At 40.4% G+C, this 21,944-nt stretch overlaps 1 protein-coding gene across 1 annotated transcript; it reads left to right on the forward strand.

Moving 5' to 3' along the window:
• The first annotated feature begins 3,745 nt into the window (after positions 1-3,745).
• Positions 3,746-21,549, forward strand: RP1L1 (RP1 like 1). The gene is made up of 3 exons (XM_072143823.1): positions 3,746-4,385; positions 10,239-10,410; positions 14,627-21,549. Exons 1-3 carry the CDS (start codon positions 3,762-3,764, stop codon positions 19,759-19,761), a joined length of 5,931 nt encoding a protein of 1,976 aa, XP_071999924.1. The 5' UTR covers positions 3,746-3,761; the 3' UTR covers positions 19,762-21,549.
• Positions 21,550-21,944: the final 395 nt, after the last annotated feature.

A 21,944-nucleotide genomic window follows, 5' to 3' on the forward strand; every position in this document is an offset into this window, starting at 1 on the left:
TCTGTAACTATGGGTTGTCTGTAAGTCGGGTGTCCTTAAGTAGGGGACCGCCTGTACAAGAATATATCTGTCTGAAGCTCAGTGCAATTTTCTGCAAAAAATGTTTGGGGTCCCCTGTGGATTTAATGTTCCATTTGCTGCATATGTTGGTGAATATCCACATGTGGGGTCTGTATGAATATGAAAGTATGTTTTCTTTATGTAAGTATTCTGGGTTTGTACATATTTTAGAGGAAATTGTGAATTTTCATGCAACTTTTGCATTTTATTACTGTTTGCTGCAAGGTTGCATGAAGGTGGTAGTATGAATTAAAAAGTTATTCTTGTTTTCATGGTGATTTCTGGAAACAAAAATTGATTTTGACAGAAATGGAGCTTTTTATTTTGTGTGTTATATATTTTGAAACACATTTGTGGATAGCAACCAAATATGGGATGGTTTTTGTTTTAGCATTTTTGGGAGTGTAAATTCTTGATGTTGTGTATTGTGGTATAATATAAATCTTCTCACTTTTCGATAATATTTTTAAATCCCTATTTGTGAGTAAACCTCCACTTTGATGTGAGTTTTATATTTAAAAATATATTTTCATGGCATTTTCAATGCACTTTTTGTTAATAATTTGTGTTTTTCACAAAGTTACATGAGGTGATACGGGCTGTCAACTGTTAATCAAGGCAAATGCAATCGCTTAGTTGTCTGCTTTCAAAAAATATTTAGGGTTTACAGGTGCCTTTAATTCTGAATCTGTTTTATTGCTATATTATCCAGGTTGTGACTGTCTTAAAATTTCTGGCTGAAAAGCAGATATTTAGTTATTTCAGTTTTAGCGATATTATGATGATGTATTCATGTCAACATATGACTATGAGGTATCTGTAAACTTTACACATGTACATCTATTACATTTAGGAGTTGTAAAGGTAAATATTTTCAGTTTGGGGCACATTTTTTGCCATCAAAGTAAAATTTTATCATCCAATCCCTTCCCTTCCTTGGTTGAACTTGATGGACAAGTGTCTTTTTTCAACCGTAGAAACTATGAAACTATCAATAAAATGTTACAGTTTGAATCAAAATTGTATGAAGGCGCCTTAGTCTATAAACGCTTTCATGCAATTTTGAAAATGGGGCAAGTGTCTGCTTTCAGAAAGTCTGTGGTTTGTTTACTTTAATTGCTGTCATAAAAATTGTAAAAAATGGCCAATAACGCGACAAAATTTCCAGAAATGCCTGGCAGTAACAGGGTTAATACCCCTTGGTTGAATGCCCAGGTGAAGATGCTTATCATCTATCTCCTGTCTATATATCTATCTGTCTAGTTATCTATCTCCTATAATCTCCTATCTATTATCCATCCATCTATCTATCTATCTATCTATCTATCTATCTATCTATCTATCTCCTATCTATCATCTATCTATCTCCTATCTATCATCTATCTATCTCCTATCTATCATCTATCTATCTATCTCCTATCTATCTATCTATCTCATATCTATCTCCTATCTATCTATTATCCATCCATCTATCCTATCTATCTATCTATCTATCTATCTCATATCTATCTATCTATCTATCTATCTATCTATCTATCTATCTATCTCTATCTATCTATCTATCTCTATCTATCTCTATCTATCTCTATCTATCTATCTCTATCTATCTATCTATCTATCTATCTATCTCTATCTATCTCTCTGCTACTGTAGCTATCTCTCATATCTATCTTCTGTATACTGTATATAATCTACTTCATATTTCTGCATCTAGAAATCTATATCATCTTTCATATGTATCTTCTATCATCCATCTCCCGATCATCTGTCCATCTCCTATAACATTCTCCTCCAGCCCCATATTACAGATACTTACCTTATTACAGTGTGTAACTACAAGGTGTTTTTATTGTGCAGGGCTATAGGAGCCTCTTACTGACTCTGACTGATCATAAAATTGTTTTATTTTGCGGCCCCACTTTTAGTTTTGCCCAGGGCCCCACTTTGTCTAAAACCTGCCCTGCCCTTGTTGATTGTGTCTTGTTATAGCTGAATCAATGTACCAACTCTAAACGTGCGGCTGTCACCTTCCTTCTTCATACTAATACCTACCTGATTCATGATAATCCCATGTAATCCTTCTGTCCTGTGAGCTATTATTACATCACCGGAGTATGAAGCTGCAGAACATGTTTACGCGGCCTTGTGCACTTGACCGTATTATGACACCCATAGGTTTCCATTTGGATGTACTGAGCCCCATATTTTATGGGAATTTATTATAATGTAGAAGCAATATTTTGTAGAAAGAACCATATGACAGCATAAATGCAGCAGTGACACTATGCCGCTAACCTAATGCCGCTAACCTAATAGCTTCCTTTATTTCAATTGATAGGACGCTAGTAAATGGGTACATTGGGATCAATGTCTGGGATCCCCACCAACACAATACACTTTAATTAGAAAATCTAGAAATAGTAACATAACACCTGAGCACTAGATATCCAATAACTTTTAAAAATGTGCTTTAAAAATGCATACTTAGGGTACATACATTACTTTTTGCAGTGTACGGCCCGGATCGGTACTACATATGTGTGGCACCGTATCCCCACCGTGCCGCTGTTGCCATCTATGGGGACGTATATGCGGCTGCATGTACGGCCCCGCAGACGGCAGTGTGAATGAGCCCATAGGCTACATGCACACGACCATATGTCATGTGCTCCTCACTCCATTGAAAGACGAGCGGACCTAAATCTCCCAAAATATAGACCATGTCCTATACTTTGTGGAGCGGCCATCTGGCCAAATTATGGTTCACTTGGAAATACGGTCAATCAAAGGGGTGACCGTCTTTCCCATTGAAATCAATGGGGCTGTGTGCTAGCCCTGAAAGTAATGTTACGGTACGGCTAGGACACAGTCCGAAAATACAGTTACGAGCATTTAGCATTAGTGTATGTCAGCGATGTACCACAGTAGTGCGACAAAAAATATAAGTAATGGAACTGTGTTTTTGTTTAACTTGTCTCCCAAAAATTCAATTTATAAAAATAAAACACTAACATACCACGAAAAAGTATGTGTAAAAACTACAATTTATCCCATAAAAATGGAGCCCCCAGATGAATGAGATGATTAAAAACAAGTCCTGACTTTCTGCAGGACCAACAATACACCTATTTACATATACAGGGCATTGGAGGTTAAAACTTAACTTTGACTTCTTTATATGAAAAGGCAAACCAGATGCCAATAAAACGATAATATGCAACAAAAACCGCACATAAATCACCATAAGCATCACCTCCATATACTAAATCTGAACGGCCTTACCACAGGACTGTAGTGTATGTTGCAAGTGATCTACTAAGTACAAAGATCTGACTTCCACTATCCACATCCACTATGCCCCGCATATGTCTCCCGGCCATAAGGAGCAGATACCCAAACTGTGCTGCCCTTTAAGACTACTCTCTTAGGAGGTAACTCACCAGGGGAGATTGATTAAAAACAAATTAGAGTGTGCGTGGTTTGGTGACCACTAGACCACAAGTTTTGGGTTCGGCCAAGTTCCGAACACTGCGGTTCAGGTCTGCTCATCGCCAGTAACAACCACTCCATTCAAAAAGTTGGTATGACAGGGGTCAGTATAGACCTCTAGGACCCCCACCTACCATCTATATATCATATCTAACATTTTCATAGCAGTAATCACAATTTTTCTGAATTTCAGATCCAGATTATCAACCAGAATGAATCCATCTGTAGCGGAAGGTTACTCAGCACCTCCGGCCAGTCCAGACCGGCCTTTTCCACCAGTGGTTCGCTCCCATCCGGTGTCTGAAGTGACCCCAGCAAAAAAAATAACCTTCTTCAAAAGCGGAGATCCTCAGTTCACTGGAGTAAGGATGGCCATTAATCGCCGCAGTTTTAAAAGTTTTAGCGCCCTCATGGACGATCTTTCAAACAAAGTTCCATTGCCGTTTGGGGTTCGGACGATCACTACTCCTCGGGGTACTCATAATATAAGCAGATTGGAGCAACTTCAAGATGGAGGGACTTACGTCTGCTCCGATAAAAAACACGTGCAACCCATCTCTGGGCGCAAAGTGGGGAATCAGAGATCCAGTCGTCCTGTCAGTGCCCGAAAACAGGGTCAACATCCAGACCTAGAGGAGGAATACTCTGCAGCTCATTTTCAACAGGTGCCGAAAGTACGGAAGAAAATTGTGCTAGTGAAGAACGGGGATCCATCCACGAGGCGGTCTATCGTCCTCAATCGGACGAACGCCAGGAACTTTAGGACTTTTCTGGAGGATGTCTCCGATCTAATGCAATATACTGTACAACGGTTGTATACTGTGGATGGAAGGAGGGTAAGTGGTCAAATGGTTTCATAAAGCATGAGTAAGACAAGGAATCAAAGCGTAACAGTCATTTGAGATAAATCTTGTGTATATATTGTGTGTGAGGGATGTGATCAACATTTTTCTAATATATTTAATTAGCAAATTCTGCTTAGTTTGTAATAAAAATCAAGCTCCTCCCTCCCATAGAGATGCATATTGTAGTTCACATCTAATCGCCCTGTGTTTGGTTAAACAGCTCTGAGAAGGGAGGATAACCTCCTTCACTTTCAGCTTGATCTTTGAAAATACTGCTACTAGCATACTGTATCTAGGGAAAGGGTTAAAACTCACAGCTGTGTAACAAACAGGAGAGAAAGACCTGTCTTGAATCCTCTACACAGATTTGTCATGGCAACGTAGATGCAACACTGTAGCCAAGGAGAACTTTGCAGTCTGTTTCCTAACAAGCTAAGAATTTCTTAATGAAGTATATTAGAAAAATGATTACAACATAATAATATAAAATAATACACATGATATAAAATATAAAAATTCATCTGAAATGATGGTTACCCATTAAGTCACCCATTGATGGTCCAATATTTTCTAGAAGTCAATAGAGGGTTTTGGAACCGCATCTAAAGATTTGGGTGTTTTTAGCGGCTGTTGTTTGTCTTGTATCTCACAAAAACAACTTGATTTTCTTGGTGAATGTGTAATGCTTAATGTCTCCTGTGGTGGCGCTGCAGGGAATTTAAACTAATAATAGGAATTACTATAGATGACATTGGTTACATTTTATTCTAAAGCAGGTTCCAAACGTGAGTAACGATGAACAACACATCCAGTGGCATAACTAGAAGCTGATGGGCCCCAGTGCAAAGTCTGTGCCGGGCCCCCAACTATAATGTATGGTTTATAGTAATAGTCTTATCATATGGGAAAGTGACACCATAAGGGCCCCCTAAACCTCTTGGGCGCGGGTGCGACCTCAAGTTAAGCCCCTGAATACATCCAATACTCACATCATATACAACAGATTCATGGACATATCGTACTTGCTTATTTTCTGACTATTTGCTTTACCATATGTTCCCCATAGGCCATGCCCAAAACACTAAGCTGCATCACAGGTAATGAAAGTGACTCTTTTTGAACATCAAGAAACTAGGAGACCCTCATTCGAAGTAGGATAGACAATAACAGTCCAGAGCAGCACTGCATATACATACACTATAACAGAGTGCCAGCAAATGGATGGATGAATGGGTAGATAGATAGATATGAGATCGATAGATAGATAGATATGAGATAGATAGATATGAGATAGATAGATAGGAGATAGATATGAGATAGATAGATAGATAGATAGATAGATAGATAGATAGATAGATAGATAGATAGATAGGAGATAGATAGGAGATAGATAGATAGGAGATAGATAGATAGATAGATAGATAGATAGATAGATAGGAGATAGATAGATAGATAGATAGATAGATAGATAGGAGATAAATAGATAGATAGATAGATAGATAGGAGATAGATAGATAGATAGATAGATAGATAGGAGATAAATAGATAGATAGATATGAGATAGATAGATATGAGATAGATAGATATGAGATAGATATGAGATAGATAGATAGATAGATAGATATGAGATAGATAGATAGATAGATAGATAGATATGAGATAGATAGATATGAGATAGATAGATAGATAGGAGATAGATAGATAGATAGATAGGAGATAGATAGATAGATAGATAGATAGATAGATAGATAGATAGGAGATAAATAGATAGATATGAGATAGATAGATAGGAGATTAGATAGATAGATAGATAGATAGATAGATAGATATGAGATAGATAGATAGATATGAGATAGATAGATAGATAGATATGTGATACATAGATATGAGACAGATGGGCAAAAAAATTAAATATTGATTGCACGGTAATGGATGATTGTAGAATACGTGTCCCAGAATGCACTGCTTTTGTGAGACTACTCATCACACTGCTCAGAAGGGACAGGGAAGACGGCTGCTTTATCAGATTAGACATAGGTTACTGTTAATCAGGCTTTGCTGATCAGGGTTTGGCCTAGTCTCATCTAGGCCAAACCGGTGGGTTGTTCCTTGTTTGCCATAGAATTGGTCTCACGTAGATCAGTTGCCCAAAATGACAAAATAACAGCTAGATTTAGTATGTATTGGGGTGATTTATCAAGGCTTGTAAGCAGCAGGGCCAGAAATAGTTACAATAGTGCAGGTCCTTAGTCTGTAGCAGTGTCTTTAGGTGGCGGTGGTGCAGGTCCTCAGTCTGCAGTAGTGTCTTTAGGTGGCGGTGGTGCAGGTCCTCAGTCTGTAGCAGTGTCTTTAGGTGGCGGTGGTACAGGTCCTCAGTCTGCAGTAGTGTCTTTAGGTGGCGGTGGTGCAGGTCCTCAGTCTGTAGCAGTGTCTTTAGGTGGCGGTGGTGCAGGTCCTCAGTCTGCAGTAGTGTCTTTAGGTGGTGGTGGTGCAGGTCCTCAGTCTACAGCAGTGTCTTTAGGTGGCGGTGGTGCAGGTCCTCAGTCTGCAGTAGTGTCTTTAGGTGGTGGTGGTGCAGGTCCTCAGTCTACAGCAGTGTCTTTAGGTGGCGGTGGTGCAGGTCCTCAGTCTGCAGTAGTGTCTTTAGGTGGCGGTGGTGCAGGTCCTCAGTCTACAGCAGTGTCTTTAGGTGGCGGTGGTGCAGGTCCTCAGTCTGCAGCAAAGTCTTTAGATGGCAGTGGTGCAGGTCCTCAGTCTGTAGCAGTGTCTTTAGGTGGCGGTGGTGCAGGTCCTTAGTCTGTAGCAGTGTCTTTAGATGACAGCGGTGCAGGTCCTCAGTCTGTAGCAGTGTCTTTAGGTGGCGGTGGTGCAGGTCCTCAGTCTGCAGCAGTGTCTTTAGATGACAGCGGTGCAGGTCCTCAGTCTGCAGCAGTTTCTTTCCATGACAGCGGTGCAGGTTCTCAGTCTGCAGCAGTGTCTATAGATGGGAGCGGTGCAGGTTTTTAGTCTGCAGCAGTTTCTTTAGATGGCAGTGTTGCAGGTCCTCAGTCTGAAGCAGTGTTTATAGATGGCAACGGTGCAGGTCCTCAGTCTGCAGCAGTGTCTTTAGATGGCAACGGTGCAGGTTCTCAGTCTGCAGCAGTGTCTTTAGATGGCAACGGTGCAGGTTCTCAGTCTGCAGCAGTGTCTTTACATGACAGCGGTGCAGGTCCTCAGTCTGCAGCGGTGTCTTTAGATGGCAGCGGTGCAGGTCCTCAGTCTGCAGCGGTGTCTTTAGATGGCAGCGGTGCAGGTCCTTAGTCTGCAGCAGTTTCTTTAGATGGGGGTGATGCAGGTCCTCAGTCTGCAGCGGTGTCTTTAGATGGCAGCGGTGCAGGTCCTCAGTCTGCAGCGGTGTCTTTAGATGGCAGCGGTGCAGGTCCTCAGTCTGCAGCAGTGTCTTTAGATGGCAGCGGTGCAGGTCCTTAGTCTGCAGCAGTTTCTTTAGATGGGGGTGATGCAGGTCCTCAGTGTGCAGGGAGAGGGAGGGGCAACAATATAACAGAGAACATAGGGCCACAATATAGAGAGGAGGGAGATAATAATAATAATTATTATTTATATAGCGCACACAGATTACGCAGCACTGCACAAAGCATGTCAAATTGGTCCCTGCCCCCATTGGGCTCACAATCTAACAGTATGTTTTGGAGTGTGGGAGGAAATTGGAGGACCCGGAGGAAACCCACACAAATATGGAGAGAACATACAAACTCTTTGCAGATGTATGTTGACCTGGGTGGGATTCGAACCCAGGACCCCAGTGCTTCAAGATAAAAGTGCTATTCATTCAGCCACCGTGCCACCCTAGGGATAAAAAATTAGAGGGATGGGACCACAATATGAGAGGGGACAGGGGACCACATATCAAAGGAGGGGACCACAATATGAGAGTGGACAGGGGCCATAATATGAGGACAAGAGGGACCCAATATGAGGGGAGGGTGACAATATGAGAGAGGATGGGGGCCACAATATAAGTAGAGGGGTCACAATATGATGGGAGGGGGCTACAATATGAGAGAGGAGAAAGGGCCACACTTTTAGACAAGACAGGCCGCCACAATATGAGAGAGGGGAGGGGGACAAAATATGAAGGGGATAGAGGATAGAGGCCACAATATGAGGAATATGGAGGACAGGAGGTCACAATATTAGGGGTAGAGGAAAGGGCGGCAGGAGTACAGAACGATCAGACATTATGGGGCAGATTTACTTACCCGGTCCATTCGCGATCCAGCGGCGCGTTCTCTGTGGAGGATTCGGGTCCGGCCGGGATTTATTAAGGCAGTTCCTCCGACGTCCACCAGGTGCGCTGTGAAGCATCGGAACGCGCTCAAGTTCACCGGCCTATTCCTAGTGAAGGTAAGTGAAAGCTCCGCGACACATTTTTTGTTTTAAATGCGGCGGTTTTTCCGAATCCGTTGGGTTTTCGTTCGGCCACGCCCCCGATTTCCGTTGCGTGCATGCCAGCGCCGATGCGCCACAATCCGATCGCGTGTGCCAAAATCCCGGGGCAATACAGGGAAAATCGTCGCAAATCGGAAATATTCGGGTAACACTTCGGGAAAACGTGAATCGGGCCCTTAGTAAATGACCCCCTATATGTTTAAGGGGAGGAATAAAAGTGGGGGAACAAAAGTAAAGTGAGAATAAAATTAAAGAGGGGGCATTATATGTTGCTGAATTATGGGGTATTATAAGGGTCCATAATGGGGTTGGCCACCAGAAGGGGGCATTATATTATGTGTGGGCTGTTAAGGATGATATTATACTATGTTTGGGGCAGGGGCAATGGGCATTATTTAGATAAAAAGGAAGGGACTTTTTGTTCCTCTTTCTTTAGCCCAAAAGTTGGGAGGTATGGTACAGATCCCCAGTGTGCAGCAGTGTCTCTAGATGGCAGTGGTGCAGGTCTCAAATACAAAGCACTCTGAGGCGCTCCGGTGACGTAGCTGACGCACCCCAGGCTAATTAGAAGACATTTTATAGTTCTATATTGCTGCAATCACACTTTATACAGTTATAATAAAAGAAATCATGAGAAACATTGTTGCTCAGGAACTTCTTATTAGGACATGTCTCTCATCAGTAAAACTGATGGTAGATGTTGTTTAAAGTGGAAAACTGTAAATTATGATGTTATTTTGGATATATTATGTAAAACAACATCAAAAAGTAAAAAAAAAATACAAAAAATTAAAAACTTAAAACAACAAATGCCATTTTAAAAATATTTATGACATATTTTAGCAACGCAATAGGTAACCCATTTTGTATTGTATTTTTGTTTTAAATTTGCAAAGTTACTGGAAAATAAATACTATCCCCCCCATTTTCCCCACCCCTTACTCCACCCTGCACACTTTAATTACTCCCCTTAGTGCCCCCCTCATATTGTGTCGCAGCTCTCCCTCACATTGTGGCCCCCAGCTCCCCCCAGATATTGTGACCCTAAGCTCCCACTTATATGGTGGCCCCTCATAGTTTTTGCTTCTTAATAAAGAAATAATAGACACCAGGTACTTGCCTCTCCCCGTTCCTCCACAGCAGCTTCCTCTACTCTCCTTCTGCTGTGTCATGCTCTGAATGCAGCAGGCAGGATGACATCATCACATTGCACCTGCCCCCTCTGCTGGCACTCTGCATTATCACCATATTCAACTCTACCAGTTTCCAGAGGATGCAGATAGGGTTGAAGTTCTGTGAGAAAGATGTTTTTACACATTAGATCTTCCTGGAAGTTGTACCAGAAGTGACTTCTTGTTAACCTTCATCATTATATATATGATTTTTGCCCAACAGATTGACAATATACAATCAGTTCTGCAGTCCACCAGCATCCTTATCTGTGCCGGGAAAGAGTCTTTTAAACCCATCCAAACAGAAAATATGCGGAGAAGTGTAACGGACAAGCTTCCGGGTCTCCGATCACTTTCAAGTAACAACACTGAGGTCATGGACAATAAGAAAAATGGTAAGTGACTGTATACTATTGGTCTTTTCTGCTCTGATGTACTTTTTGACGTCTTTTGCGTTGTAATTGCAGTTTATCTTGAAGAATAATAGAGAACTTGACTTTTGGATATGGGGTGGACCCTCACTTCATCTTAAACAACTCAATAGGAAACACTTGTGTCAGGAATAAATACACAAAACACTTTATTTAATAGTGTCAAAATGGCCACAGCTTTATTTAAATCACAAGACTAAAACACTTAGAGGAGGAGTCAAGTGAAGTGCTAGGGGAGGGGTTCACCCATACTGTGAGATCCCCTGCTGCCCAGACAACAATAAAGGGACGTCAGTCTCTGCCTAGCCCTTCTATGGGTGCCAGCACACTCCTGTGCTTCACCCCCGTGCCTGCCCCTGGATGGCATTACCATTAAGACAATCTTCAGGCTGGCCACTTCCAAAGCTCAGCCTGTTCACCACCATGAGGTTTAATCGTCCACCAGCAACTTCCAGCCGACTCCTCCACCACCAACTCAAAGCTGTGACAGAAAGAAAAACCTGCTATCATTTATTTCAAAAAGTGGACTTCCATGTAACTTTTTTTATAAATATGTTTCTACATAATTATATGTGAAATTGTTAAACAATTGTAGAGCAATAGAACATGGTGGGTGGGGGGACATGTTTCTCCATGGTCTTCTGGTGAGAGGAAGAGAAAGACAGGACAGGAAGTGACATCTACTGCTGGTTCCCACCCCTCTCACATTAACACCCTAAACACTATATACTTTGTCCTCAAACTACTGAACTCCATACACAAACTGGGTCTCTTAAAATAGACCCATCCATATTAAATCAATACAACTTTATAAAAATGCAGGCATAATAGGTCCCCCATTACCAAAGTCAAATAACAATGAAGAACTCCGCTCTGACTTCCTATTGCCGCATTGCTCTGGTACTTTTGCATCTGACCAGTGGTTTCAGGGGGTCACCTGATCTGCTGCATTCAATGAGTGGCCTTATACCACACAAAGTAATGTCCTCTGCCTGTGGAGGCCACACTTTGGATGAAGTGGTCCCCTCCCAGAACTTCCAGTCCAGAGCAGGGCCCAAAACTGGAAATAATGATGGAACGCTGGAGCTGGAGCTTGGTAAGTATGTATTCTTTTTATTTCATACCTCGGCCACAGCCACCTGGGTTTTTTTTTCAAATTTATTGTAAACCTATTTTAGAGTTTAGACAGATTTGACCAAACCTCAAAACACATTCAGGACTTAAACTGGAGTAAAATTAATTGACACCCAGGACCAGACCCCTAAAATTAAGGAGACCCGAAGTGAGAGCTCTTATATTAAGCAGACAAAGACCTCACAACTTTAGACCCCAGACCAAAAATATAAAAGCTATAAAAACTTGAAAAACTGAGCTCCTTTCAATAGAAAGTATAGAAATTCAGTTTTGTAGATCAAGATATAGGGTTGTACATGTTCTTCTTAGTGCCCCTGATCATTCCAAGTCCCCAGCATCAAAGAAAGTCCTAATGATGGCTACTTCTTTGTCGATGGCACCAATCAATGGAGATTTCTGGGCGTAGATTGATTAGGTCTAGTTGGTTAGTTTCCAGACCAACAAAAACCAGCAATTTTGACCGACCCATGGTCGTATGCAACTTTTGGACCAAATAGTTGAATTGTAGATGTGAAGTGTAATCCCATAATTTGAAATGCTGCAAGTTCATGGCAATGTTGCAAGTTCACAACATGTCCCGTGTCTCTTTGTAACAGTCTATAAAGTTTTAGCATTTCCACTTCATAACCAATTCTAAAGACAGTGAAACTTGTGTAGTGAAACCAAAGATTTTTACAAGTCTGGCAGGTTATCTTCAGTAGTCTTTGATGTCATGAACTTCTTAATCCTGTTATTAGTTACCACAACAGCAGACTTTCCATAATTTATGTAGTCGACATATTTATAAAATGTACACAAAAAATAAGCCAAAATACAACATTTTTAAAAATTGAAAGACAAAAAGCGGAAGCATTATTATTCTGCCCATGTGTTTTGTCCACGTGTGAATATTTAGGCCTATTACTTAGCAATAAAGCTAAATGCTACTTAGAAATATCACAGGGTGACACCTTGAGTTGTTGAGTCTGGAAGCTCAAGCCAGGATTTACTTCCAGGAAGGTTTACATAAGAGCACCATCTTTTATTGACTATTACTTGAGCTTCTCCATCTTCTACTAATCCAACGTCCCGAAACCTTGTTTGATCCAGGGCAGGAATTAGCTTGTAGAAGTGCACTTCAAAGTTACAGTGTCCAGAAAAGAAGGGAAGACCATCGTGAGAACTCAGCTAGGAGAAGGAGGACATGATGATTCCCAGTCTTTTAAAAATGTTCCCAATAAGCTGAGACGACTTCTGAGCATCTTGCAAGGATTTGGTTGAAGTGTGAAGAAACTGTGGGAAGGTGAAGCAGTTGATCTATGATAGAGATGTGACAACAACTAGAAGGCAATGTAAGAAACCTGAAAACTTCAATCTCTGATTTCACAGACTCCAAATCTTCGGCGCCCAAAATCTTCACCTTCACCCCGCTGCCCCTCCGCCACAACCAGATACATCAGGAGGCTTAGGCCTCTTGGTGTTCCCGGCAGGTGGCTGCTCCATGTTATATTTTTACAAAAATAAGTCGCTGGCTGCTTCAGTGCCGAACCACTCCCCCATCGGTCGTGCCCCCTTCACGCCCCCCTGGCAAGGAGCTGTGAAGGGGGAAATAATCACAAATGCTGGCTAGAATATGCCATTATTTTAGGGCTTTTACGCCAGTGTTTTGGTGCAGAAGCCCTGATAAATAATCCCCATTGAGTCAAAAAGTAAAGGGCTTATTAATAAAATTCTTTGTCTAAATTTTGTTTAAGTCTTTGCAGCTAGAAAGTCCTTCACGTGTTGTTCCAGTTTAATATAATATACATCCGGCTTTTTTAATAATGTTGGAATAAAGGATATTTTTAATGGTGTTTTATGTGAGTGTGGGAGGATTTTTTGTAATTCAAAGAAGGTTACTTTGTTTAAAACAAGTAGTAAAACCACTTTAGTGAAACCAAGTCATATACTTAAAACTATGGGAGGGGGGTTATTTCTCAGAGCCTGTAAACTGGTTCCCACAATGTCATCTCCCAGCCAGGTGGTCGTGGAGGTTGCCGTGCCGGGCGACAGAGTGCACTGTCCTGGGGCGTTCCTGTCTTGTGCCTGCTCGCTAGCTATAGCCTGTACTGGAAATTATAGTACTGTACAGATATATTAGGATGCTGAAGGCTCTAGATATATCTCACGCAGCAGGAGTGGCCATACCATGCACAAGCATGTGATAAATCTTTATCTATTATGTTAGGGAAAATGTTTACATTGATGTTTTCTTTTTTTTAATGTAAGTTTAGAAAGAGCAATTCCCGTCAAACCTTCCATCCAAGTACTAATCAGGCCCGACCCTGTTTAGCTTCCTAGATCAGACAAGATCGGGCGTGTTCAGGGGGGTGTGGCCGTATGCAATTCCCTTCAAACCTGACCCTACAGTCGCAAAGGCCCTGCACATTTAATGGATCAATAACCCCTTTCACTTAAGCTTAGAGAGAGCCTATCATGCTCCTGGCATCTGCCTGGACTGCCATCCGACATCCTCTAGAAGCCAAACTGAATTGTGTAGCTTCTCTAGAAGTGCAATCACATGTACAAAGCCAAATGGCCAGACCTTCAGGATTGTCTGCCTACAATCGTACCACATCTTAATAAAATCCAGTGACAAATGTAGAAAGTGAACACACAACCAAACACTAGCTAGAAGGCCCTTACAGATAAAAATGCAAGTAAACCTCCAATGAGATCTGGAACTTTAGGATCAGCACTCTTGGGGAGCCTCTACACTTTAAACTTCAGCAGTTTATCAGCAATTAATCCGTAACAAGTAGCCATGTCTCTTTGATGATCTTTGAATTCTTAATTCTATAGGGTACTGGCTCTTTTTGCATATATCCAGCTGGTTTAGGAAATCCTACATGCTCTGCTCACTGGAGGAGAGTCAATTTGCGCTCTTCTAAGAAAACAAATTCAGACGTGGTGATCTATTACAATATTGAGGTGCTGTTAACTTTACCAAATTTTTTTAATAATAATTTTTTATTTTCTTATGTTTATATGGAACTAACTTATGATATTTTCTGTTTATGTTCTACAGCAAACTTTGGACTAAAAGCCAAAAAGAGTGTGATCCACCCTCGGCCATCATCAAGTAATAAAACAAGGCTTTCTTTCTCTTCTGAGAAATCATATCCAAATGGCTTGAATATGTCACCGGTGAACAGCGGCTTTGGTTCTTATCCCAATATGTGTCCTCATGGAAAATCAGACGACACAGGACACTCTTTACTAAACGATGACATTGAAAAAAAGGTTCACGTAAACAAAGATGGAAGTCTTTCCGTAGAGATGAAGGTTCGGTTTCGACTGCTTAATGAAGAAACTCTTCAATGGTCCACTCAAATAAAAAAGTCCAGCCTGATAGGTAAAAAGTGTGAAAAACTTTGCTTATTTGATGAAAATGATAAGAAGGAAGAGATGAACATGGAAAACTATTCAGAGACGGATGAATCATTCTACCCATGTGATGCTGACTCCTATAGCTCGAAGCTAAATGATGTGGGACCAGAGGACATGTATTGCAGTCATTGTGGCATGCAATGTCCAGAGTATGATATATGGAAAAACCCAATGCATGCCAACCAACAAGAGGACTATGTCAAAAGAGCTACATGGCAAACCCAATCATCTACTTCAAGTACATCCTCACGACACAGAGTGATGTGCGATCAAAAGACGTCCATTGATAGTCTACACTCTATGTCCTCCGAGGAGTACACCCAGCATATCATGCATAGGTCTTCACATTATTCAGAAACCAAAGAAAATGGAGACACAATGGTTACATATTCCACCGTTAGCCAATGTGCAAGTCGTAGCGGGAGATCAACAGTAGCTTCAAATATAGATGCAATTTCAGATACTGAACAGGCAAAAAGAGGAAAGAGTCAAAATAGGTCAAGATCAAGTTTAAAGAGTCAAGGCTCCATTCAGAAACAACAGTCTCAGCTTTCTGAAGAGCGACATAGCCACAGAAGTCATGGAGGCAGCTATGAAGAGTGTCCTTGCCCATCACCATCTCCTTCTTCTGACAGGGAAAATTGTAGCCAGAGAGTAAGTGTTGTTTCACAGACGTCATTACGTTCTCGAAAAAGTAAAATGCTGAAGAGAAATAGCACAAACACTAAAAGCTTGGCGTCTAACCTTAGCTGTAATGAAGAAGAAACTCCTCAAACCAGTCGTAAGGAATCATTAAAGAATATGCAAAGCATGTCAAGGGGAAACTCAGAAGATCCTGGCGGAGGTGAACTTGTAGAAGTTATAAAGAACTCACATGATAATGACCTGCATGATGCCAATACCGAAGATCCATCACTCACTGATCCTATGAAATCTATATTTCATGATTATGACAAGCGTTCAACAGGAAGATCTTCAACGAAATCTAAATCCTCCTCTAAAAAAAGTTTGAAGGTCAATGGACATGATGGAGATGAAATTTTACGTGATTCTCCTTGCTTGTCTTCTATGTCAAAACAGAACAGTGACAACAAACTAATACATGAAGAAAGCATAAATCATTGTGAGGAGAAAGCAAAAGAAAACAAAGCTATTCTGTCTAAATCCCAAAGAAAATCTATGACAGAACATCAGGGGCAGAGCTTTCAATCCACAAAGTCACAACAGTCACTGTCATCGGTTCCGGAATCAGAACAACCAAACTGTGTACAAGATGAACAACCAGTTCTAAACCATCAGGAAAGTTGCAATGAATCATTGAACTGTATACAAAAATCAGATCACATAGCATGTACAGTAAATGACGACGATGATGAGCGTAGTCTACCGATTTCCCGAGCATCAAGCTCGAAATTCAATGGTGCAAGCTGTCGAGGAAATGAACCCGTTTTCAGTGTCAGCTCTCGAGTGTCGTCCATATCAGAAAAGGAGAGCTTAGCTAAAAGTACATCTGAAAAGTGTGACCAAAACTCTTCCCATAGTTCCAAAGAAATGTCACAGGAGGAGGAGATGGTAAGTGACAACGTAACAGCAGCTCTCGATACAAATTCTATACACAGCCCATCACCACCTGAAGGAAAACCAATCCATAAACATACTAGGTTATCACAATTTAAATTAGCTAGTACTAGCATATCCAGTGATCAAATTAAAACCATGAATGGGGAAAAGACAGGGAACTCAAGAACTTCAACACCTGCATCCAAGAATATACTAGACTCTAAAGCCAGTACTGAGACCTGCAAGAGGACAAAAACTGCTGCGACAAGTCATAATAGTACAGATGACATACACAGCACCAAAAAACGTAAGAACAGTTCTAGCTCTTCCAAGAGAAAGCAGAAGGGAGAATCTTTAGATGCCGATAGGAACGTAAACAGCGAGCTGGTACCATCTGCATTACCAAACGTGACCCCAGAGGAAGTAGTAAATGAATGGCTTAGAAAGATTCCCTCACAAACAATGGTTGTTGAATATGAAGTGGAAGAATGCCAGAAAAAAACCCGGGCAGAGATAGGACTAGAAGCATCAAAAACAGAAACTTATAAAGAAAAAGAGGAAGGAGATTTACTCGAGGAGGCTGTAAAGGTTGAAAACAACGCCGACAAGTCTAAAGAAGAGTTAAGCGAAGATGTGCAATGTGTTAATCCCGTAAATGATATTCAAGATATAAATATTCCTAATGGGAAAGATAACAAAGAATCAGTTTTATTAAGTAGGGAAGCAACAAATAATATTAAAAATGATGTAGTACAAAAAGAAACGGCTTGTGACAAAAAGTCACTTCCAAACAATATACAAACGTCAGTGCAGATCATGAAAGCTCTGCTGAGTCCTTCACAAGAATCAAAATTCGATCGTTCGAACAGTTTACCCGAAGTATCTAGAACGATGGGAAGAAAGCTGAGTAATTCTGCTACAGTCCTGATATCATGCCTAGCCAGCCTTCAACTTCTGGATGAAGGTCAAAATGAGATCACAAAAAATACAAATAACTTGAAAAAACCCAAGTATATTGAGTTGTTAAACATACTACAGGCATTATGGACAGAGGGTCCAACTAATAAGAGTATCACAAACATCAAATCTGGAAAACACTATTCAAGAGATGATGAATTAACACCTGTGTCCTCCTCAGGAGTTGACATCAATAGTGGTTTTGACGGATCTGGTGATGGAAGTGTAACTGGTGGAGTTGACCACATGGTGGTAATTGGAAAGCCCGAAGAAGGAAAAATATCAGTAGTAACCAAGGAAGTCGAAAGTTCTATCAAGAAAGTTGTTTCGGGTGAACATAATGTAGACAATGGACAAGAAACTATGAGTGAGGTTAATGCAACAGGCGTTCGTAAGGTTAAATCATGCATCATGGATGAAAACATGAATGAAAAGAAGATAGATAGCAGTGTTGATACAGTTGAAGAAGAATTGAAGCGAGAGACACAAGTAGAAGGACATTACAATTTAGTGAATAACGTAAATGACGTTGAGTGCATAGAAACATTAGAAGAACACAAGATGTCTAATAATGACAACATGAATATCCTTAGCCATAGTGAAGAACCAAAATCCAATGAGTCCAACTCACCCGAGACAAACAACATCAATTCTCCTAGCGAAGGTCAATCAACATTCATTTCTACATCGGAGTCCAATGGAAAAAATGAGGATAAACAAGGGAATGATGTTAATCCTGTTTGGGTATTGAAACTGCTAAAAAAAATTGAGGAAGAATTCATGACTCATTATGTGGATGCCATGAACGAGTTCAAAGTCAGGTGGAATTTGGAAGACAATGAAAATCTTGATGAAATGATTACCGAACTGAAAAACGAAGTAAGTCAAAGAATCCAGAGGAGCATTTCCAATGAACTCAAGAGATTAAAAGCTCATCCAGGAACGATGGTGCCAAGGCCACCAGTGGAAGGCTCTCGACGTAGATCTTCTTTGCAAGCAGATGAGCGAAGAAGACGTTTGCAGACAATGCACAGAGTATCCATCCACCGATATGCAACTGGGGTGAATGGGGGTGTAGGTTCGAATGATATTTCCAGTGATACCGATGAAGAAGACCTGACATTTAGTGCTTCATTTGGAGATGATAGCAGTGGACAACCTAATGATGACTTTTGCCCATGTGAAAAATGTATACAGCAGAAGAGAGCATTAAAATCGTCCAAACCACAAGCGGTTTTGGCGAATGCCCCAATCATTAAAGCATTTGACCTTCAACAGATTTTGAAACTGAAGAGGGAGAACGATGAGCTTAAGATTGATGTAGTTGATAGCACACCAATACTTGAGGAAGAATGCAATGAAGATATAGCAAGTAAAGTATACAACTCTTTGGCTGCAAATAAAGAAGCCTCCAGTGAAGCTGGAGAAGAAACCGAAGGAGAGATATTAGATACTTTGAGAGAAGATGTTGAAACTAATATTGAAGAAGTTAAGTCCGCAAAGGATGAATGTGAAGGCTGTGACTCAAGTGATTTCATCGCACTTCAGGAAAATGAAAATGAACAGTCTGATAGTAAAGAGCCTGATGAAGAACTTAAACCTACAGAAGAAGATTTGGAAAATTCTAATTCTCATGCATCAGAGAAAGAATGTCCTGATGAAAATACATCTGTATGTGAAGAAAATGAAGATGATGAACCTACAGATCAACATATAGCAAGTAATGAAGAGGAAGTGAACGGGACTGAAGAAAATGAAGCAGAGCCGAGTATGAGAGATGAAGTTCACGTTACAACAGACGAATTCTCAGAGGATGAAGACCACTTTGTTGAAAATGAAACCCATCAACCTATTATCGACACGGCAGAAGATGTCCAAGAAGAAGACACGCAGGACCTTGAGATGAATGACTCAAATTTACACAAGCCTGGTCTGGGTCAAGCCTCTCTCATAACACAGAACGGTTCTGTTGAAGATGCCGAAAAAGAATGCAAAGAAAACCACAATGTTGGAGAAACCTCACCAAATGGAGAGTCAAATAGTTCAGGCAGTAAGAAATCACAGATGTATCCTGATAGTTCCTCCGATGAGGATGAAGATGGAGACTCACCGCGAAATAGTCCTGTTGGTTTACCTAAAAACAAAACCACTCCTCAGATGTATGCAAACAACAAAGAAAGCTTGGAAGAATGCGATGATAAATCAAAAAAGACTACGGATGAAGACGCCATCGATCAAGATGACTTTGACTTCTAGGATACAAGTATTGCGAAAAACTTTTTTTTTTCTAATAGACTGCTGATAACTCTTAGCTTAGTTGCCAAAATGGACAACGCCTTCGATGTTGAGTCATCAGTTTATGGCCAGGATGTAGGACCTGCACTAATATGCTCTACTTTTTCAAAAAAATTGGCAATACAAGTATTTTAAATTATTCTAAAAAGTGGGTTCATCTCTTATAAAAACTTTACAGGAAATATAAAAAAAATGTACATTTTGTTCCTTTGCACTTGTATCATCTGCACTGACAACTATGCAATCCGTAGAGTATGAGAACATCTACATCCCCCTCTATACATAGCCTATTCTTGCATTTTGCAAAGTGTATATTTCATAGCCCCATTTGGGGAAGCTGTACAATAGGAAGCTCTGGGCTATAATATAGCATATAATGATATAAACAGAGGATTGTATTTGCAGAGATAGTTTGTATATGTAGGATGTTGTATATGTTGCTTCTATTATCTATCTCTTCCTACAAATATCTTACATACATCAATATTTTATCGATCAGCATTATATCTGTTTCTTAAATGGAACCCGTCAGGTAGAAGTGGGACATTAAACCACCCACAGGTCTGTATGGACCTATATGGGCCTTACAAGTCAGGAATCACTTCCTACATAAGGTACTAGAATCAGCTTCTTGGGGAATGGAGGATGTGTCCATTCTGCTGCTTTCAAGGACCTGTGGAGGACTTTCAAAGGTCCTGAAATGGCTCCTGTGTCATGTGTATTGAAAACAGGAATAGATGTACAAGGATTTCTTGGTATAAAATTTGGTGGGTGGTTTGGGTGTCCATGGGCCTCCTAGAAGGCTTGGGCCCTGGGCCACCGCCCAAATCATCTGTTTTATAAACCACTACTGAACATAAAGATTTCATTTTTAAATTGTGTCTATGAACAGAGCTTATAAAGGTCAATATGGAACCCTAAAACACAAGTTCATGAGGAGCCCTGATGGTTTTGTGTCCCAAATCGACCCGACGGATCCTCTTTAACAACATTGATTACAGCATTGATTACACATGCAATGTGGTCTGATTGTTTTCTCAGTCACAATGATAGATAAACTAATAGCACAAAGACAGTCGCACTGTTGATGTATTTTATGGAGAAATAATACTCTTAAATTTAGATCCCCCTTAATCACAATCACCCCCAACAAGGTGAAAGCGCTCACCAACCAGCCGTTCTGGCTAAGAACATATTTGTCAGTAACCAGATCTTGTGTGACTTTATTTAAAGGGTTAAAAAAAAAAACTATTGTGAAAACCACCATCATTTTGTTCCTTTTTATCCATCCATCTTTCTATCACGAATGAGCCCATGCTTTAAATATTTTAGCTGTTGTCACATGTATTTACAATTTGCATATATATTAAAAATGTAAATAATTCTTAAAAAATGTAGAATGTACATACAATGTAAGTAAGGGGGGTAAGTACTCATATTCTGTAATGATTACTGTATCATTTGTGTATTTGGTAATAATATTTTACTTGTTTCCATTAATTATTTGCACCATAAACTGCTCCTGTATCTGGCTAGATCGTAATGTAAGTTGTACCACAGACTTTCCATAGAACAAAGTCAACAGAAGTTACCAGGATTCACACAGAAGTAGTAAGAACGCAGATCTGTGATATAATTCTCAAGTTGATGTACATTTACATTGGGTTCATATGTAAAAGATATAACACTGATAATAACTGTATCTAAAAAGAAATAAAAAAATATTAAAGTTATTAATATTTGCGTTAATGATACTGTAAATAAAAGTACAATTGTAACACAAGTTCATCTTGTCCTACCTACTTACTCTATCAACCAAAGGCGGATGGCAGTAACTGGTCGATGACCTTCCCTACACTAAAAAGAGACAAAGACAAAACAGTTCAAACAGATAAGAGTAGTCTCCAGAGCCAGGTCACAACAAGAAAGTAGAGTGGTCTGAACAACAGCCAAAAAGTCAGGATACCGGGAGAACAAAGATCAGAGACACAAAGTATGGAGCTAACTCAGTGGAAACTCTAAAGGAAGGACCCTATGAAAGGTGGGCAGTGATCTCAATAGCGATTGTCAGAGATCCAGACAATACAGGGATCAAATGAGTAACGTGAGAAGCTGTCAATCACAACGAGTTAACTAATGATGAA

The sequence above is a fragment of the Engystomops pustulosus genome, chromosome 3 (assembly GCF_040894005.1).
Source record: "Engystomops pustulosus chromosome 3, aEngPut4.maternal, whole genome shotgun sequence".
Lineage (NCBI taxonomy): Eukaryota > Metazoa > Chordata > Amphibia > Anura > Leptodactylidae > Engystomops > Engystomops pustulosus.

Excerpts from the sequence above, each read along its gene's own strand:
- RP1L1 (XM_072143823.1), top strand. The coding sequence starts at position 3,762 with ATGAATCCATCTGTAGCGGAAGGTTACTCAGCACCTCCGGCCAGTCCA. Across the intron at positions 4,386-10,238 it reads ATACTGTGGATGGAAGGAGG|ATTGACAATATACAATCAGT; the intron begins GTAAGTGGTCAA and ends TTTGCCCAACAG. Across the intron at positions 10,411-14,626 it reads CATGGACAATAAGAAAAATG|CAAACTTTGGACTAAAAGCC; the intron begins GTAAGTGACTGT and ends TATGTTCTACAG.